At 43.3% G+C, this 21,281-nt stretch overlaps 1 protein-coding gene across 3 annotated transcripts in view; it reads right to left on the bottom strand.

Moving 5' to 3' along the window:
* The window catches only part of SMIM13 (small integral membrane protein 13), a 93,743-nt gene that overhangs the window by 39,442 nt on the left and 33,020 nt on the right, over positions 1-21,281 (bottom strand). For 2 of the 3 annotated variants that reach the window (XM_085890736.1, XM_085890732.1), the window contains one exon: positions 1,504-1,580. The exons of the other annotated variant lie outside the window; for it this stretch is intronic. Coding sequence is in view for 1 of the 2 variants with exons in the window: in XM_085890732.1 (XP_085746858.1) it covers positions 1,504-1,580 (77 nt within the window). In the remaining variant the exon portion in view is untranslated. The remainder of the gene's footprint in view (positions 1-1,503; positions 1,581-21,281) is intronic. 3 annotated transcript variants of the gene reach the window in all.

Genomic DNA, 21,281 nt, shown 5'->3' with positions numbered 1-21,281 from the left:
CCTCCTCCTCAACTCGACCACATTGGCGACATCCAAATCGGGGTCATGGCGCAAGGAGCTTCACAACTATCTTTCATCGACAACAGGTGGGAATTTTTGGACTTATGGTCTGCGCTCCCAGCCCTCACAACACCACAGGTCAGGCAGGCATGCCATTCACACCATGTACAACATCATGTAGAGACCCGTGGACCGGTAGTGTTTGCCAAAGCTCATCGGTTGTGTCCGACCTGCCTCATGGCCGCCAAAGCCGAATTCAACACCGTTCTCCACCTCGGGGTTGTCCGGCGTTCGTCCAGCAATTACGCGTCGCCATTGCACATGGTTCCGAAGAAGAACGGTGAGTGGCATCCATGCGGTGATAACCGAGCGCTCAACAATGTCACCATCTCTAACTGGTGTGGGAAACTCAATTGTTAATTGAATTTATAATGAGGTAAAATGCCAATTAGCCTTCGTTAGTGCTTTAAGAAAGAATTTAATAAATATATGCTGGGAAAGCTGGTAGGGAGGCTTGTACACATTCCTTTGTAGTAGTAATAAATCCTTTTCTCTGGTCTGTTGGCCCAGATATTCTGGGCAAGAAATCAAATTCTCTTTCCTCCCCTCACCTGGACCATCTGGAGCAAGCACCGCTAAGAGACCATTTCTCACTCTGTGTTTGTGATTTTAACCTCACAAAGTTCCATCTGGGCTCCCTCCAAAGGCCTCTCTTTGTTCAGTTGATTTCCTTTGATGCAGGGTTTATTTTAAGGAAATTTTAGAACTGCACAAATCTTTGAGGCAGGTGCCATGGCCCAGTATTTGAGATTCTCTGAGTCTGAGAAGCATTTGTAATGGCGATTTTTTTTTCACATTTTCTAGATTTTAAGTTCCTTTGCATCCTTTGACAAAGGTACACAACAGAGGATGCCTCACTGGAGTCTATAGAATTAGTATCATTCGCTAAAAGTATAACTGTAAATATCCAAGTGCATTCAAAACGAGCAGAAATCATCATCGTCATCATCTTTTTGTTACAGATAGACGCAATTTATCGGCAATCAAGGTTGAGGTCACAGAAGCATTAAAATAATTTTTAACTCAACGGTTTGGCACTGACAATGAGTGTTTGGGAACTTTGGCTCCTTTTCTCAAATTTCAAAAGGATGCAAACCTCGAGGCAGTCCACAAACTTATGTGTCCAGATTTAGATATTATGGCTTTGGGCATGGAGTACAACGATTTCACAGAGTCCGGGCAATTCTCTAACCTAACCCTGTCACAAATAATCAGCCAGTTTTTAGCTGCAGGTGGGCACGACGATACTTTGGCCAGAGTTTATTCCAGAATTTTAGCAGCAAAGCCACATTCAGCAGATGTGGAGAGACTTATCAGCTCCAGCAATGCACTGAAAAGCATAGACCGCTCAAGAATGTCATTAGAGACAGAGAATTATTATTTATACATCCATTAGAATATGCCTGCAATTGACTTGTGGGATCCACGGCCTGCTGTTCTCACCTGGCTTTCCACAAAGGCACGTCGAACAAGAGAAGTAACCAAGGCAAAGGAACAAAATTACTTTCAAGGTGTATTCTCTGAAACACAGAAAAGAAATGCTGATGACAGTCTTGATGCAGAATCAGATACAGCTGAACCGTTATTGAAAAAAAGATGTTTTTAGATTATATGCAAGATACAACTTTGCAAATCTTGCATTTATGAAAGTTTCACTGTTTTAGCCATCTTTTACCATGTACTGTTTGACACAAAATGTAAATCAAAGTACAATTCAGCATGTGTAAGACTAAAAATATATATATATATCTAGTCATACAAACACAGTGTTTTCAGTTTTAACCTTCTTTGTATTTGACAAAAATTTTAAAACAAAGTACTGATCAGCATACATTTGTGGATGTAAAATTAAAAATATACTTCTTGTCATATAAACAGTAAATAAAGGTACTTTTGCTTTTCAGTATCATGGTCATGCATTGACTTCTTGTTTCTTTATTTGACATTGGAGTTTTTAGATCCTCATGGAAGATCTCTAAGTCTTACTCACGTTGTTGTTCTTGTGGACTTTTTTGTTTCACAGGCTACAGTTTTCATCGAAACTTACTGAAACTTGGCATATACATGTAAAAATACCCTGCGCAGATAGTAACCATCTCCAATTTTGAAAATTCCTCCTAGAAAAAAAGTTATGACATCAAAATATCTCCGCTAATGGAAATCGCCTAAAAATTATCTCAAACTAGGCAAGCTTTTTGAATTCTGTTTGCAGGAATCAAACAGGGCATTAGCAGAGATGAATTACTGCACATATGATACATCACTATGATGTCATATCAATTTTTACGACGTCATTCCTATTTTTTGACATTTTTTGTTTCACAACCCAGAGTTTTCATCGGATCTTCGTGAAACTTGCAATGTATATGCAGAAAGCCCACGTAAAGGCAGTAACCATCTCCGATTTTGGAAATTCTTCCCAGAAAAAAAGTTAACGTCATAATATCGCCGCTAATGGAAATCGCCAACACCATTAACTCCAAAACTAGTTTGTTTCACAGCCTTCAGTTTTCATCGAAACTTCCTGAAACTTGGCATATATAGTGTTTCAGAAATGGCCCTTAGTGAATGATTAAATATAGGATTAGCCCAGACCCCCCATTAAATGCATGTTTTGCCAGGTTGTTTGGTAAATGGACGCGACATGTGTGTCGGAAGGTGTAAGAGGCTGTTTATTTTTCGTACATTGGTGGTGGACAGAGAGGTTCTTCTTCTTTCTTCCTCTCGCCGGCCAATAGTCCCCACCCAGCGCTCTGAGAGGGGGAGTGGCCTCGAGAAGGAAGTGAAACTGAAGGGAGGAGCCAGTCGGCTTCAAGGCGAGCGTGCGCTGGGAAAAGGTGGTGAAACTGGGAGCGCCGAGGTGGCGCAGATCTACTGTACAGGGGACGGCTGTGTCTGTTTTCGTGAGGAGCGAGCCAAAAGAAAGGCAGGGAAGGGACTGCATGAGGTCTGTCTGCCATCGGCGGGATGAGAAATGACGAGTGGGAGTCGACGATCGACTTTTATGAGGAGGACATCGACAGGTTCATCCGGAGTCCAGTGACGGAGCCTCTGCTTGTCCATACTCACGGCACGGCCTGACACGTCTTGGAATCCCATGGACCTAGCCTGCGGAGCCCAACACCTCAATTTGGCCTGATTTGGTGAACAGGCCAGGACTTGTTTGCTGGACCTTGTGAAAAGCCAGCTGGAGCATACCACCGGGGATCTTTCGCTCTGGTGCAGTCGACCTCGTGGGGTCTGAACGCGCCAAGGCTACGTGCGTGAGGGCTGCGACACATGGACGAGCGCCATTTTGCCATGTGGCGTGTTTGAGCTTGGGTGCTCGAATCCGTGGACATCGGCTTATCACGAGCCACATTCGGGCCTTTGACACTTTCCTCTCGTCCATGAAACATCACCAAGTACTCTGTGTCTTGTCTGCATGCTGTCCATGTCTTGTCTGCATGTCGTTTAAGGTTTATCTCGTTAGGGTCCCCTTCGAACCCCGTAATCCGTAGCTCCCGAGTTAAGAGCGGGTAATAGATTAATTATAACATTGTCGTGAATGCTTTGCTTGTGTTGTGTTTCCCCGATGTGTCCCCAATAAATCTGGCTGATTCGTATGAAGTTTCCGCTTTGAATTAATTCGTGCCACGCTGAGGAACGATCCGCTCGATTGGATATAAAAACCAAAATGGTTACAGACTGGCAGAATTCGCTCGGTATCTGACAAAACCAGTCTGTAACCGGGGGCTATTTCCCCAACTGGTAAGGTGCAGGGGTACGTTGGTATCGCGATTCGAGACGCCTGACCCGAGGCCTGCGCCGAACCAGCTGCGTGAAAATCCCGGAGACGGCGGTGGTTAGGGTGGCGCCGAATCTGTAACATTTGGCTGTCGAGAGTTGGGTGCAAAAACCCAAACTGGTTACGGACAGTGATTGACGCACTCGTCCGAATCCCGCCACCGCCAAATCCTTAACAATATTTAAAAATACCCTGCGCAGACAGTAACCATCTCAGATTTTGGAAATTCTTCCTCGAAAAAAAGTTGACGTCATAATATCGCCGCTAATGGAAATCGCCAATACCATTATCTCCGAAGCTAGGGAAGCTGTTTGAATTTTGTTTGCGGGAATCAAGCCGGGCATTAGCACAGATAATTTATCGCAAACCTGATACATCACAATGACGTCATATTAGTTTTTATGACGTCATCATTAAGAGGACGAGGATCTTAGCTCATTCGAGCTTGTTATTATAAATTTTAGTACTGCACAAAATTGGATTTAGAACTGCACAAATTTATTTAGAACTGCACAAGTAGGGGTCTACTGCACGTTAAAATAAACCCTGCTTTGATGTATTAACCATGCCCTGGTGAGATCACATACATCACGTACTCGTTATACTCGATGTAAAGTTCAGTTTTTGCTTGCGATATTGCTCCAGGCTAAACTTCCATGTGCACATACTTGTATTTTTATCTTGCCAAAACGAAGTTTTTGCAAGATATGTTAGTCAGCTTGTATGTTTTTTTTTGTTTTTTTTGTTTGTTTTGTCTGTAATCACGTAGAAAAAATTCTGCAGAGCACAGTTATCATTGGAAATTTTTGTAACTTCGCACATCAGAGGCCTATAGAGGTCCCTTTCAGTGCACAAAATTTTGAAGGTCAAGGTCAAAGGTCAAGTCACTTTGTCGCAAATCAGGGGAGTCGACGAAACCCTTATTTTTTGAGTAATTTTGATCGGATAGTCTTCAAACTTCATGGGAATAATATATAGTCTGGCGCTCAGCTGAATAATTTTTGGTGGCGATTGGCCTTGACCTTCATGGTTAGCGCCTAAGGTCAAACATATTTGACCCCAAGGTCAAATTTTCAAGTTTTAGGAACCATAGGGTGTCGTACCTCAAATTGAACACCTCGATGAGTGCTTTCTAGATATGTCAAGCTTGAGACATTATGATGTCATTTGGTGACGTTATGAGGCAAACGCATATTTTTCATGGTTACTCTGTAGAACGATTCTCATCGGAATCTCTCGTAGGCAGATATTCCTCAAGGAGTCACTCCTGGTGGATCGCAGCTCTGTTCACCTCAGTGTGACCTTAAAGAAGTCACACGTGGTCACCTTTTGGCAAGATACGGGTCATCCTGCGGGTGACATTGGTTTATTTATTTGTTTCTCAATAAACAGCTTAAACTGAAGTAAAAGTTCTTGCTGTCTCGAGGTGGCCAAAACAGCCCCGCCATCGGTACCCTATCCCACACATCCATGATTTCTCCTCAACGCTGGCAGGGACCAGTGCTTTCAAAGATCGATCTGGTTAAGGCCTATCACGAGATCCTCATGGCGGAGTCGGACACTCTGAAGACGGCCATCGTCACAGCTTTCAGCCTTTTCGAATACACGAGAATGCCACATGGATTGTGCAATGCCGCGCAGACCTTTCAGCACCTCGTGGATGAGGTCTGCCGGTGCCTGGACTTCGTATTCGTCTACCTGGACGACGTACTCATCGCCAGCCCTTCCACTGAAAAACATTCCCAGCATCTCCATGTCCTTTTCCAACGGCTTCTCGACTACGGCCTCATCGTCATTCCCGATAAGTGCGAGCTGGGACGGACCGCGATTGATTTTCTCAGCCACGGACTGTCTGTCGATGGCTTGCAACCTCTCCCAGATCGAGTCCATGCCATCAAAGAGTTCCCACGACCAATGACACAGACAGCCCTATGGGAATATTTGGGACTGTTGAACTTCTATCGGCGGTTTGTGCCACACTGTGCCCACATACTGCAACCACTGCACAACAAGCTGTTTGTTGTCCAAGCGAAATTCGGTGCTCAAGTGGGCACATGCCTGCGAGAAGGCTTTTACAAAATCGAAAGAAGCCCCTACTGCAGCTACATTGCTGACATTCCAACGACCTGATGCACCCACAGCATCACCACCGACACTCCTGCAGCAATGCGTGGATGCTCATTGGAGACCGACAGCATTCTGCTCTCGCAAACTTATGCCTGCCGAGACACGCCACAGCACCTTTGATAAAGGACTGCTCGCTATCTATCTGACTGTGAAATACTTCCGGTATTTTTTTCGAAGGTCGAGATTTCTGCGTGTTTACGGACCACAAGCCACTTACCGGAAAGTTGCACAGGAGCAAAGATTACTCACCACCTAAGACTCGACACATGTCCTTCATCACAGAGTTCACATCGGATATTGGAGGACGTGACAACGTGGTGGCAGTCGCTCTATCCCATTGTGGCATCACTGCAGTCGAGGAGACCATTGAGTTCCGGCAGATGGCACTGGCACAACGAAATGACAACATGGTCGAGGCATTGCAGACTGCAAATAACACCATGAAACTCGAGGATGTTCCTTTGCCAGGTAGTGAACTCACCCTTCTTTGTGATGTCTCCACAGGGGCCACTCGACTGATTGAAACCAGAGCTTTCCACCAAACTCTTTTCGACACCCTCCACAAATTGTCACACCCAGAGATGCGCGCAACACAACGCCTCATATCAACACGTTCTGTATGGAGTCACATGCACAAAGATATCTGGATGCGGACACGTTCCTGTCTTGCTTGTCAAACTTCCAAAATACACCGCCATGTGGCAGCTCCTTTACAACCCTTTGATGAGCCATCATATCATTTTGATTATGTCCATGTCGACATTGCAGACCCACTGCCATCTTCACGAAGATTTCGATGCCTGTTTACATGAGTGGATCGATTTACGCGGTGGCCCGAGGCGATACCCATGGTTAACATGACGACGGACGACAGCATCCATGCATTCCTTTCTGGTTGGGCGTCCCGTTTCAATGTTCCTTCCACCATTGTCTCGGATCAGGGACGCCAATTCGAGTCCAGCGTCTGGAGTTCCTTCAATCATCTTCCTGGCACAGACTGACACAGGACCACGGCTTACCACCCACAGGCAAACGGCATGGTCGAACGTTTTCACTGCCTGCTTAAGGATGCACTCTGTGCTCATCTGGACGGTGCCAATTGGGCAGACGATCTTCCTATTGTGCTCCTTGGACTTCGTTCCACACTCAATGAGGATCTCAACTGCACGGCGGCAGAATTGGTCTCTGGCCGGCCACTACGACTGCCTGGTGAGTTGATAATACCATCAAGTACACCATCGTTTGTGCCAGACGATTTCGTACACTGCCTCCGCAGCCGAATGCTGCAATTACGACCGGTGCCTCCTGCCTGGCACGGCCAACACAAGGTGAACATGCCTGTCTCTCTCACTACCGCCACGCATGTATTTGTGAAACATGAGGTGGTCCGAACGCCATTACAAAGGCCTTATGATGGACCCTTCAGAGTAATGAGCAGAAATGATAAAACCTTTGTGATAGATTGCCGTGGTCATCAAGAAATGGTCACAGTTGACTGCCTCAAACCAGCTTTCCTCGAGGAGGCATCTACACAATATGGTACACCTGTCCCACCATCGAGGACCACACACCAGAGGCGAGTCGTACAGCCACCGGCCCACCTGCAGGATTTTATCACCAACATTAAACCAAGAGAGGTATAATGGACCCAACTCCATTACTCAGTAGATTGGGGGAAGTGTTTCAGGTCCCCACAAAAAAAAATACAAAACAAACCAAAATCGTCATAATTACAGGGCGGAGGTATATCGCTCGGCCAATTGTTGTGATTGGATCACAGCGAGAAGGTCTTTTCGACTATCCGGCCTGCAAAACATTATTCCTTCAGGAAAGTCATTTGGACCTCTGGGAGCTATTTATAGTAAATACCGAGACACCAGCTTGTGAGTTTGAACATTCATTCCTCCAGGCAGTTATTATGATAACAGTAGTGTGGGCCCGTATGTGCGTGGCCGTACGTGCAAAAAAAAGGGGAAAAAAAGGTATTGTGACGTCATAGCACCGTGTTCTGTCATTGGTTTGGTAAATAAATGGCCATAACTTGGGAACCACTTGTCCGATTAATATCAAACCTTGAAAAGGCACATCCTCGGGTTCCCAGCAATATACCTGGCAAGTTTCAATTAGATCGGACAAGTGGTTGTCGAGAAACAGTGGTCGCAGCCACACAGACAGACAGACACACAGAGATTGCTGTAATTATAGATAGTCAGTAATAAAGTAATCAAAACCAAAATAAAACCACAGTAACAACTAACGAGGCAGCACGAGTTTCGGTGACGTCAGAACTTCAGCAGGATGTTTACATTTTGGTTACTAGGCAACGGTTAACAAGACGACTTCCCGTGGTGCTCGAGAGTGCAGTGAGTACCTGATCGAGTCTGTCCTGTTTGTGGAAGAGTAAATAAGGCGTTTTATGACGACGATGTTGGAGAATTAGACATTTACATTGCCGAGGAAGTTCGAGTCATTCTTATACAGAATGGTGAAGCATGGCTTTGTGCTTCATTCGATGTTTGAAACGTTCTCTGCGTTGTTGATTCGAAGGGACCACCACCTCCCCCCCCCCCCCCCCATTCAGCTCCCCTTACCCTAAACTGAGATCTCTTTAGGCACATCCATAACATCTTTGGTATCTATAAGAGTAACACAATCCTACAATTGAAATAAAAACATTTCAGAAATGAAAAAGAATGTTGGGATCCATCCATCTGTTGGGACCATACTCTGTGCAGAGTGTTGGTGCTGCCTAAGTAGTCTCCTTGGCTATCGGGCACAATCCTGGACGGGTCACCACTCTGTCACACAGGATACCAGCAAGCTGGCACTCATTTTGCCGACCTCGGAAAGATGACAGGCAGAGTCAACCCCACCTGGTATTAATTCAACAGCTGAGCAGGATTTGAACTCAGGATCCTTGGATCCCAAGCCCACCACCCTAACCATTGAGGCAACACCAGGTATAATGTCACGATGTCACTCCAAGAAGCTTGTAAAGAAGAACTTCACACACAACTGTTTCTAACATGGGCGACACTTACTTTATCCGTCTCTGAGACGGAGACTTCATTCCTTTGGTACCAGGTCTCTTGGGAGAATCCTTGGCTATCGCTGGTCGGATTTTGTGTCCAACGAGCGGTTGCTGAGAGAGACTCGGATGAGATTTGTTACCTGCGTAGTCCGTGAGCGTCAGTTGCGGCTGTATGGACATGTGGCTCGTTTTCCTGACGCTGATCCTGCTCACCAGATTCTCTCAGCAAGGGAGTCTCATGAGTGGAGGAGGCCAGTGGGTCGACCACCTGTCTCGTGGTTGCAGCAGGTTGACCATCATCTCAAGGAGATGGGGATGGGCCTGGTATCTGCCTGGGGGATGGCCAGACGGAGGCCCCTGGAGTACCGGTGGAAAGTGGACGCAGCGAGGCATTGCTCCGGCACATGCTCCCATACCTGACCTGTTTCTAACAATTCTATCACACACAGAAACAAACAAAAACAAAACACACACACACAAACACACACACATAAAGAAACAAAAAACATGCAAACAAACACAAATAAATAAACAAAAAACACTCATACACTTGTATAAACACACAAACAAAAACACATACACTCATACACACACACACACACACACACACACACACACACACACACACACACACACACACACACACACACACACAAACAAACAAATAAAAAAACATGCAAACACACGCACACACACAAATAAACAAACAAAAAACACACAGACACTTGTATAAACACACACACACAAACAAAATCACACACTCATACACACAAATGCGCACATAAACAAACACACACAGAGCAAAAACAAACACACACACACAAATAAATAAACAACACACAAAAATAAACACACACAAAAACAAACACACACACACACAAAAAGACAAACACAATACACTCATACACAAACAAAACAAACACTCATACACTCACACACACACACACAAATAAATAAACAACACACACACACAAACAAAAATTGACACACACACAAAAACAAACACACACACACAAAAACAAACACACACACACAAAAAACAAACACACATACACTCATACACAAACAAAAACAAACACACATACACTCATACACAAACACACATACACACACACACACACACACACACACACACACACACACACACACACACACACACACACACAAAACAAACACACATACACTCACACACAAATAAATAAACAACACACACAAACAAAAACAAACACACACACACACAAAAACAAACACACATACACTCATACACAAACAAAAACAAACACACATACACTCATACACAACACACACACACACACACACACACACACACACAAAAACAAACACACATACACTCACACACAAATAAATAAACAACACACACAAACAAAAACAACCACGCACAAAAAAAAGCAAACACCCATACACACATACACAAACAAAATCAAACACACATACACACACACACACAAATAAATAAACAACACACAGCAAAAACAAACACACACACAAATAAATAAACAACACACACAAACAAAAATAAACATGCACACACAAAAAAAACAAACACATACACAAACAAAAACAAACACACATACACTCACACACACAAATAAATAAACAACACACACAGCAAAAACAAACACGCACACACAAATAAATAAACACACACACACACAAAAAAATAAACACACACACACAAAAATAAACACACACACACACTCATACACAAACAAAAACAAACACACATACACTCACACACACACAAATAAATAAACAACACACAGCAAAAACAAACACACACACAAATAAATAAACAACACACACAAACAAAAATAAACACACACACAAATAAATAAACAACACACAGCAAAAACAAACACACACAAATAAATAAACAACACACACAAACAAAAATAAACACACACACACAAAAATAAACACACATACACTCACACACACACAAATAAATAAACAACACACACAAAGACACACACACACACACAAAAACAAACACACATACACACCTAAACAAAAATAAACACACACACACACTGAAACAAAAACAAACACACACACACTAAAACAAACACACATACACTCATACACAAACAAAAACAAACACACATACACTCATACACAAACACACACACACACACACACACACACACACACACACACACACACACACACACACACACACACACACACACACACACACACACACACACACACACACAAACAAACACACATACACTCACACACAAATAAATAAACAACACACACAAACAAAAACAAACACACACAAAAAAAACAAACAAACACACATACACTCATACACAAACAAAAACAAACACACATACACACACACACACACACACAAATAAATAAACAACACACAGCAAAAACAAACACACACACAAATAAATAAACAACACACACAAACAAAAATAAACATGCACACACAAAAAACAAACACATACACAAACAAAAACAAACACACATACACTCACACACACACAAATAAATAAACAACACACACAGCAAAAACAAACACGCACACACAAATAAATAAACACACACACACAAAAATAAACACACACACACACTGAAACAAAAACACACACATACACACCTAAACAAAAATAAACACACACACACACACTGAAACAAAAACAAACACACACACACACACACACACACTCATACACAAACAAAAACAAACACACATACACTCACACACACACACACACAAATAAATAAACAACACACAGCAAAAACAAACACACACACAAATAAATAAACAACACACACACAAACAAAAATAAACACACACACAAATAAATAAACAACACACACAGCAAAAACAAACACACACAAATAAATAAACACACACACAAACAAAAATAAACACACACAAAAATAAACACACATACACTCATACACTCACACACACACAAATAAATAAACAACACACACAAAAACACACACACACACACTTGGTGTCTTGTGTCAGCACAACCCATTATTGAAAGAAAGATGGAGGGATGGTTTCACATGTTACACACTTTTTGAAGAAACATCCCAACATCCCTTTACATTATTAAATGTTTTTAATTCCTCGTTTCTTTACTTCGTTTAGGAATGTTTCACAGGCTTAAAATAAATTATTCTTAGGATTTGCGTTGTATGTTTCATTAAACAGCCCCCCCCCACCCACCCCGCCTCCCCCTTTTTGGGTGGAATTTGAAGTGGAGTACAATCATTGACGATACAACGGAATGACTTTGGTGTTACAGATGTTGATGAGAAGCTGATGGTTCATCCTGAACTCCTGCATTGTTCCCCGAGAGGTAAACATTCCTACTTTCAATAACAAGTTTGCATTTTCCATGCAAAAGGGTGTGCCAAGGTCCTTTTCCTGAGATGTGCTTCTTTCCTTCTATTCCCCTCTTGGGAAATGGTTGCAATTGCTATTTAACAGCCAGAAACTTGTTCAGGACAAGTCCAGTGAAACCTTCCATAAGATCAACTTAATTTAATGTGAAAAAATACCCTTTCATCAGAGGATGAGGTCACAGATACCACAGGGTCCCTTACATGAGTTATGATCACATCACATTCCTACCTGCCTCAAGGTACCAGCCCAACGTTATTGTCACAGTGACAACACCTGATACAAATTGTTTCTTCTGCCTCTACTTTGTCTATCACAAGCACATCTTTAATGGTCATGGAACAACCGACAGCCTCTCACGAGCCTCCAGAAGCCTGGTGTTGGCTTAGCAGCTCTGGTGGCTGGCTTAGGATCTTAGGGTCCTGAGTTCGAGCCCCATTGGCTGCTGAATTAACAACAGGTTCTGTTGATTCAGCCTGTCATCCTTCCGAGGTCGGCAAAATGAGTGCCAGTGAACTGGTAGAGGGACACAGCATCAGCAGCACAGCCGCGCTTTCAAGAAATGACAGCTACCCGGCAGCAAAATCTGCCAGTCGCAAGAACAGAACTCGCCTCCAAAGTCTGATGGGAGCAGGTCAGGTCTGTGTCCGGTACACATTCCCATTCCATTCTTTCCCTCCTAAAATCCAGTCGTGCTGGACTGCTCGAGAAAAGCATAGTTCTTGAGCTTTGTCTTGTGCAGGCATGTCGGGCCTCATGGACTCCGCCTGTGCCAGAATTCCTTGTATTTCCATGTATCTACAATCAAAAGGCTAAGACCCACATCCATCAATTCGTGTATCCACTCTTTTTACCTTTACACAATGTTTCCTGCAGCACGTGGACTTCTCCCCCCACAGTCGTGGAGAACTTTCTGACATCACCCGACACCTTTTCTGCAACTCGTCCAGAGAGCATCAGTGCTCTCATCCGCTGGAACTGTGCTTCAGTACCGTCGTAACCTCTCTCTTCTTTTTTCCACAGGTCCTCATTGGATGGATAAATTCATCCATCTTGAAAAATAGCAAACATATCCATAAGAAAGGTTCCAAAACAGTTCCTCTCAACTGCAGACCTCTCATCAGCTTTCTCCCCTCCATAAGCAAAGTAATGGAGTCCATCAATGCAGTCGACCCCAAACACCCTCTCTCCTTTAACTCGATCATCTCTGATGACAAGTTTGGCTTCCAACCTGGCCATTCCACCTTGCATATCATATATTATTCCTGTTGACACAACAGTGGATTGATACTCTGAACCAGAAGCAAGAGCTTCGGGCCATCTCGCTGGATATCTCTCAAGCCTTTGTTCCTGTCTGGCATCCAGCCTGAATTTTTAATGTCTTTTCCTTTGGTATTCAGTACCTCTGCTCGAGTGTTTGTCCGATTTCTTCTCTGATGAAAACAGCGATTGGTCCTTGATTGTGATATTTCCTATTATATTTCCCAGAAGGCTGGGACTTCCACAATGCACCGACATTATTCTTGACAAGTTGGGTCACCTGAAAAAGTTTGGTGTATTTCGAACTAGCAAAGGTACTCGGCGTTGCCAGGGAATGCTGGGTCCTTCATCCCATCCTGTATGCCTGTTGTTAGCTTAATGGTTAGGGTGGCGGGCTTGGGACACCATGGTCCCGAGTTCAAATCCCGCTCGGCCATTGAATTAATACCAGGTGGGGTTGACTCAGCCTGTCATCCTTCCGAGGTCGGCAAAATGAGTACCGGCTCGTTTGGGATGATTGAGCCATTCGAGTACCTTGTGTCGAAGTGGCGACCCGTCCAGGATTGTGCCCAATAGCCCAGGAATACTGTTTCAGCAGCACTGACGCTCTGGTACAGAGTATTGTCCCAATGGATGGATGGACAATCTTTGATGAAGCTAATTAAGTGATTAAATTAATATAATGGTAATTTCTGATCACGAAGTGTTTTGCCAAGAGTATGCGACAAGAGGGCCTTTATTTACTACTTGCGGAATACCCACCACCGGGGTGGGTCGAGTTTGCCATTACTTGCTGAAAATAAGTACAGTCGGTGTTTAGTAAGAAGACTATAGATGTTTACATGGTGTGTGCTTCAAAGGTTCTCGATTGTATAAAGGTCTAAATGGTGTGTTCCAACAGTAGTGTCCAAGGGGTAAAAAGGGTGTTATCTCTGAAGCATGTAAAAGGGTCTAAAAAGGTCCAAGTAGTCTCAAGTTCTAAATGGTCAAGGGTCCAAGCTGCCTAATCTGTCTGTAAGACGTAAGGGGTATAAATGCTTTTTTGTTTTTTTAATGGAAATAACCCCAAACAAGGCAGAAAGCCACTCAAGGTAAGGATCGAAGAAAACATCCAAGACACAGGAAGTAGCAGAAGTCAGGTGAAATGCGATGTCGCCACAAAGATGTAAGAAGTAGGAATTGACATTCTTCTTAAACCGGGGTAGATTGTAGGATAATGGGAAGCACGTTAAATCTAAAGTGAGACAACGTGAGGGATAAAACTATCTGTATAGCCTTTCGTTCTGCACTTTGGATCGGCTGTGGTACATGGGCGTGCAGAGATGGCAAACTGAGTGTTGCGTCCAAAACACTCATACAGGAGGAACCAAGTTAGAAAGTCCAGCAGAACATTTGCCATGAAAATATCTGTAGAACAAACTAAGAGTGGCAACTGACCTACGGTGAGAGAGCGGTTGAGGAGTTGAACCAATCTTCGCACCAACCAGTTTAACCATGCGGTTCTGGAGCCTATCAAGTAAGACAAGTGGCAAGCTGGTGCTCCAGCCCAAATGCGGCAACAGTACTCCATGAGGGGACATGTAGTTGTCTTATACGGGTACAAAACAGCATCAGGATGTAAATACATCTGCGCTCGATGAAGCCAACCAGCTCGCTTGGAAGCACTCTCACTGATACCGGAAACGTACTTATCCCAACGGAGGTTAAAGGAGATGTCCAGACCAAGAGGCTGAAGCTCAGATGATTCTGTTGGGGTTGAAGACCCCATGTGCACAGAAGAAAAAGACCTGTATCTTGAGCGAGACATGGACAACAATTTAGTTTTGTTTGCATTGAACGTAACCAACCAGTCATGCCCCCACTTCAACACATTCTCTCAATCATTGACCAGAGAAACTCCAACCTCATTCCGAGTCGTGTTGAATGAATCACCAGATGTACAGTAAAGTGAGGAGTCATCAGCATACATGGCTCGTTGAGACAGAACATTATCAGAAAGATCATTGATATAAAACAAGGAACAGAGTGGGACCAAGGACAGAATCCTGTGGAACACCAGAATTGATGGAGCAAGTAGTAGAAGATTGACCCTCAAGAACCACCTTCATCTTGCGATTTGTCAAGAAAGCCAAAATGATTGAATGCATCACTCCAGATACACCATACGACTGAAGCTTGTGGAGCAAACACTTGTGCCACACTTTATCAAAGGCTTTTGAGATATCCAAATCAACTAATCGAGCTTCACCCTTGAGATCCTTCAAGAAATGATCCGTAATTAAGGATTGCAGATCACCAGTCGAGCGAGAATGGTGAAATCCATACTGGCAGTCAGTGAGAAGTTCATTGTCCTCCAGATGGCTGAGAAGTTTTTCATTGATGAAGTATTCAATCAAATACCTTACTTAGTACAGGAAGCAGGATGATGGGACGATAGTCACTTGGTTCAGATTGCTCACCAGCACCCTTGAAAACAGTGACAACAGAAGCCGCTTTCCAGGATGAAGGAAACGCCGAAGCAGACAAGCACAGGTTGTATGACTTAGCAAGAATCGATGAAAGTTCAGGACAACACATCTTCAATACGATCACAGGGATTCCTTCAGGACCAGTCGCTTTTAAGACATGTGGAGCACGAATAATTCTAGCAACCTTAGGAGTTATAAATGGAACTAACAGGAATATCAGAGTCTGCACGTGATGGAAAATGAGGAAGAAGGTGTCCCGGATCATTGAAGGTAAAACTGTATTGAAGGTTACAGAAAAAAGCAGTTTGAAAAGAGATTAGCCTTATCCAAAGGTGAAGCAACAACCTCATGTCCATGAAAGAGAGGAGGTATCGAAGATTTATTGCGGTTGAGTACACTGTTGGCAATCTGCCAAAAGTCCCTCAAGCCAAGTCGCTGAGTCTTCATGGAATCGGTGACAGATGCTGCATATTGCTCCTTAGCATCCTCAAGAACTCTTTTACAGAGGTTACTTGCTTTGCAGAACAGACACTTGGACTCCAGAGACCCTTGCACATAGCACTACTTAAAATAGTGGTTGTGATGAGCAATTGTTGATGCACATGGTGTTAATGTCTAAGGGGTCGAAAGGGACTTGAGAGGTGCAAAGGTTTAAAGGTTCTCGGGGTCTAAACGGTATAACAGGTCGAAAACGTGAAGAGATCTAAAGGTGTCTAAAGTGTCGAAAGGGGCTTAGAGGTAAAAGGGGTCTGAAGGGTGTTAGGGGTCAAAGGGATCTTAAGGATCACACATGTCTTTGGGGTCATATGGGTCTTAAGGATCTTAAAGGGTCTTTAGGGTTTTAGTGGTCTGAAAGGTCTTCGGGGGTCTTACAGGATTTTGGGGTTTCAAAAGGTATTATGGGCCTTGAAGGGTTTTGGGGGGTCTTCAAGGCCATAGGGGTCTTAAAGGGTCTTAGAGGTCTAAAGAGGCTTTGGGGTCTTAAAGGTATTGAAGGGTCTTCAAAGGTCTAAGGGGTCTCAGCAGTCTGAAGGGTCAAAAGGTTCAAAAGTTACATTCCAATAGCACTGAACTGAAGACATATAGTCACATGGCTTCACTGCTTCACCAACCGCTTCACAGCTTCACCGTGTTTTTCGATTTTTCTTTTGAGAAAAGGTATTTTGAAAAGGAAAAATTTCCATCTTTCCAGGGACATCTCACATTCCTACGTACAGTATACATACAAATTTGTAGCTGCTAATGAAAAAAATATATACTGTATTTGTAATGGTGTATATGGCCACGGAGGGGGCTCAGGTTCAGGGCTGATCGAGTGGGCGTGGGGAATGGCCATGGCCTGCCAAACTTCAGTGGCGTTGGTTTATTGTTATTATTTTTTTTTGTATACATTGTCAAGTCTCGTATAAGAGCTAACACAGAGAACATATAACCACGAGGAACGTGGTCGGCCCATTGGCCTCCTCCACTCACGAGACCCCCTCGCTGAGAGAATCTGGTGAGCAGCATCAGCGTCAGGAAAACGAGCCACATGTCCAAACAATCGCAGCTGACACTCACGGACCATGCAGGTAACAAATCTCATCCGAGTCTCTCTCAGCAACCGCTCGTTGGACACAAAGTCTGACCAGCGATAGCCAAGGATTCTCCGACCTCCCTGTGACCTCAACATCCTCACCACAAACAGACACAGACAGGACAGCAGCATCCAATATGTCATTGAAAGCCTGGAACTTAGTTGTGACCCAGGAAACCCATAATCCCAGCAGCTCCGACTCCTCATTCAGCACCTCAAGGCCCCCAAAAGGATATCTAGTCTCCGCAAAGATGACTGCATCACCTGCGAAATCAAGGTCAGAAATCTTGACATTCCCAAACGATGCACCGCAGCTTGATCTCTCTGACATCCTCCCTAAAATCCAGTCCATACAAGTGCTGAAAAGTGTGGGGGCCAGTACACATCCCTGACGAACTCCAGTAACAACTGGAAACAAGTCAGAGATGGTACCACCACACTTCACAGCACTCTCAGTACCAGAGTAGAGTTCAGACATCAGATCAATCAGGTTTGGTGGCACCCCACGAAGACCAAGAATCCTCCAGAGGACATCCCGATTTACTGAATCGAACGCTTTACAGAGATCAACATAGGCTGCAAGTAGCCCCTGCCGAAACTCTCGTCTGCGTTCGGTGAGGACACGAAGGGCAAGGATACGGTCAATCGTTGACCTCTTTGGTGTAAAGCCTGACTGCTCTGGACGCTGGTGCTCAAGCAGATGGTGGCGAACCCTATCAAGAATTGTCCAATAAAGAAAGGGGTCTAAAGGCATTGCGGGGTCTGGAACTCTTACGCATGCATGGCTCCTTTTATAATATCGATATTATATCATTTTGGTGATGTGCCTGTGCCTGCTCACTGTTCTTCCACAAGTCCATAAACTGATAGACTGAATCAATGTTGTGTGACGGACTGCAGGCATGATGGGACAAATGGCTTCTTCCTGTGTTAACATTGCTCAATATTGTTTCAGCCCTTTCTGTAGGCCATGGACACTTTGCATCTCAACCAAGCAAGGCCTCCTGCAGGACATGTCGGCCTCGAACATATCTTATCACAGCTGCGTATAGCGGCCTACAAGCACCATATTTGCACTGCAGACTTCTTCCGTGACCACGACCATCTACGATCCGGAATCATAACTCGGACACAGGTAGTGTAGCTGATGACAATAAGAAGTGATGGCCAGAGAAAGGCACCTCCAACAACAGAGCCCTTTTATTAATTATTTATTTTACAAGTTGGGTCACTTGATCAAGATTGGGTCATTTCGATTTTAGTGCAGTATTGGTGTTTTATTTGAACCTACTCATGATCATACAATGGTGGTGCATCACTACTTCAGCCGACAGAGGGGCAGAACTTGGACTGCACATGCACGTTCGGCCGGAAGACAACACGAGGTCGCTGAAGGCACCATTATTTATTTTTATACCAATTTAATTACAAATTGAGTTTTTATTATGCCATCGACCTTCCATGTGTGAAAATAGTGGTACAGAAATTAGCCTATTATATATTATTAGCCAATTATATACTACCAGGGTACGTTTATACATTGTAAGCGATAATGAACCGTGCTTCCCCATCATCTTGGGTCGCTCGCCTGCATTTATTTATTTTTTTTCATTTATTTATATTTTCATTTATGGATGCTTTCCGACAGTTCTGTGATTTTGTTTTCCTGATGTATCAGCTTCGATGTCCGTCGGCACGCAAAATTACCATGCTTCCCTATTGCGTCGAGCCGCTCACCTGCATTTTTTTCATTTATAGATGCTTTTTGGCGGTTCTGTGATTTTTTTTCTCCCCAGTGTATCGACTTCACTGTCCATCGGCAGACAAAATTTCAGGTTTCGATGTCACCCGGAATGTACTGAATATTTAACATCAGCGAGTCAGTCACTGAGTCAGTGATTCAGTGAGTGAGTCACAGTGGTTAGAATGAGCTTTATATATATATATATATATATATATATATATATATATATATATATATATATATATATATATATATATATATATATATTAGATATAGATTGTCATCAATTCTCTCCCATTTCCCATTCCATTGCTGCCAGTTTTCTCAACTTCTCCTTCCATCCCTCCCAAGTTTGAACGAGGCCTTCACTTTTTTCTCGGAAGAGTGACAAAATTGGACAGCCAGGACATCAATACGTTGACAGAAGCTTTTTCTACCTCCGACGGGCGCGTCAGATATCGAGATTATTGCAACGCTGTCGAAAATGGTACAGCATCTTTCACGTCATGTGACCGGTTTGGAACTTGTTTAATATTGGTGAAAGTTTGGTCAATTTGTACTCCCATCAAGCACTGATTCTGGGAATTAAAATAAATTAGACATGCTGTGACATCTCATGGTTTGAACTTCAAATAATTATTGAAAACATTTTGATTTCAGCTTTTGATGGTCGTCACCTGGAAAAAGCACCAATGGACTCCGTCATCCGTCCGAGTCGAGAGGAACTCACAACGGCAAATGTATCCGATTACAAAAGAATGTGATGAACAAGGCAGTCAACTTTTAAATCGCTTCTGCAGCACTTTCCCTTTAATTATAAAAATCTCAATTTATCAAAGTACTGCTAAACTGGAGGTTGTTGGAAGTGGCAAGAGAGTAATTTGTGTTCTGTGGTGCTCAAGTATATAATTCAATTGAAATGAAATAAAAGTTTTAAACTTTAAAGGCTGTAGACAAAAAAAAGAAAAGTTTTTTTTGAAAGTTTACCGCCATTAATGCACAGCCTTATACACCACCTGACGTCACATTAGTTCTTCGTGCCTGTTGTTTGTGTCCTTTGTGACGTCATTTAAAAAACAGAAAGTTTACTGTTTGGAATGATTTTCAATTTTGTTTAACAGCCAGACAGAGTAAACATATCATCTCAATTCTCTGCACATGCGTGCTCGGGACGAGAATCCATAAAATTTGCCAAATTCTGAGCCACAGTACGGCTCAACTGCAGGTTCGTGTTCCGATTCGTGTTCCACAGTGTTCAAAATACAACATGCAATTGAAATTAAATATTTCCTCAATTATAGACTGACGTCGGTCGACAGACAGACAAAGTGCACCTATCACTTGACCCCACCCTTCGCTTTGCATTTTGGGTAAATATACAACAGAAGAGTTATATCATACCTCAGTGAGCCATCTATTTATCATATATGCAAAAATAGCAGAGTATTTGACAGAACACTTACTTCCATGCTATCGATACATTCCCACCCCCTTAGAAAAAAATTTCTAACCTCTTTCATTTTCCTATTATCCCCTTTTCTTCTCAATTTATCCCCATACGTGCATAAGAAATGTGCAATACTTTGTCCGTTTTCTCCAATGTCCCTTTCCTCTTCTTCATTTTGCAGCAAGCCAAGATTCTGACTCCAAAGGAAGAGGAAGAAGTGGACCACATATTGTCACGTCTTGCAGTTATCATTTGCCAAAGGCGTTTGGACGCTTGGCCCTATTTCAAGGACTTCGAGCAGGTTGGTGTTCTATTTTTTACATCATGCAAGGCTTTTAGAGATCCACACATGAGAAATGGCAAAATGCACCGACTATATACATCATC

Source organism: Eptatretus burgeri, chromosome 8 (genome assembly GCF_056783735.1).
Source record: "Eptatretus burgeri isolate ZD-2024b chromosome 8, Ebu_testis_v1, whole genome shotgun sequence".
In the NCBI taxonomy this organism is placed as follows: Eukaryota; Metazoa; Chordata; class Myxini; order Myxiniformes; family Myxinidae; genus Eptatretus; species Eptatretus burgeri.
This window is presented reverse-complemented; position numbering and strand designations above follow the sequence as displayed.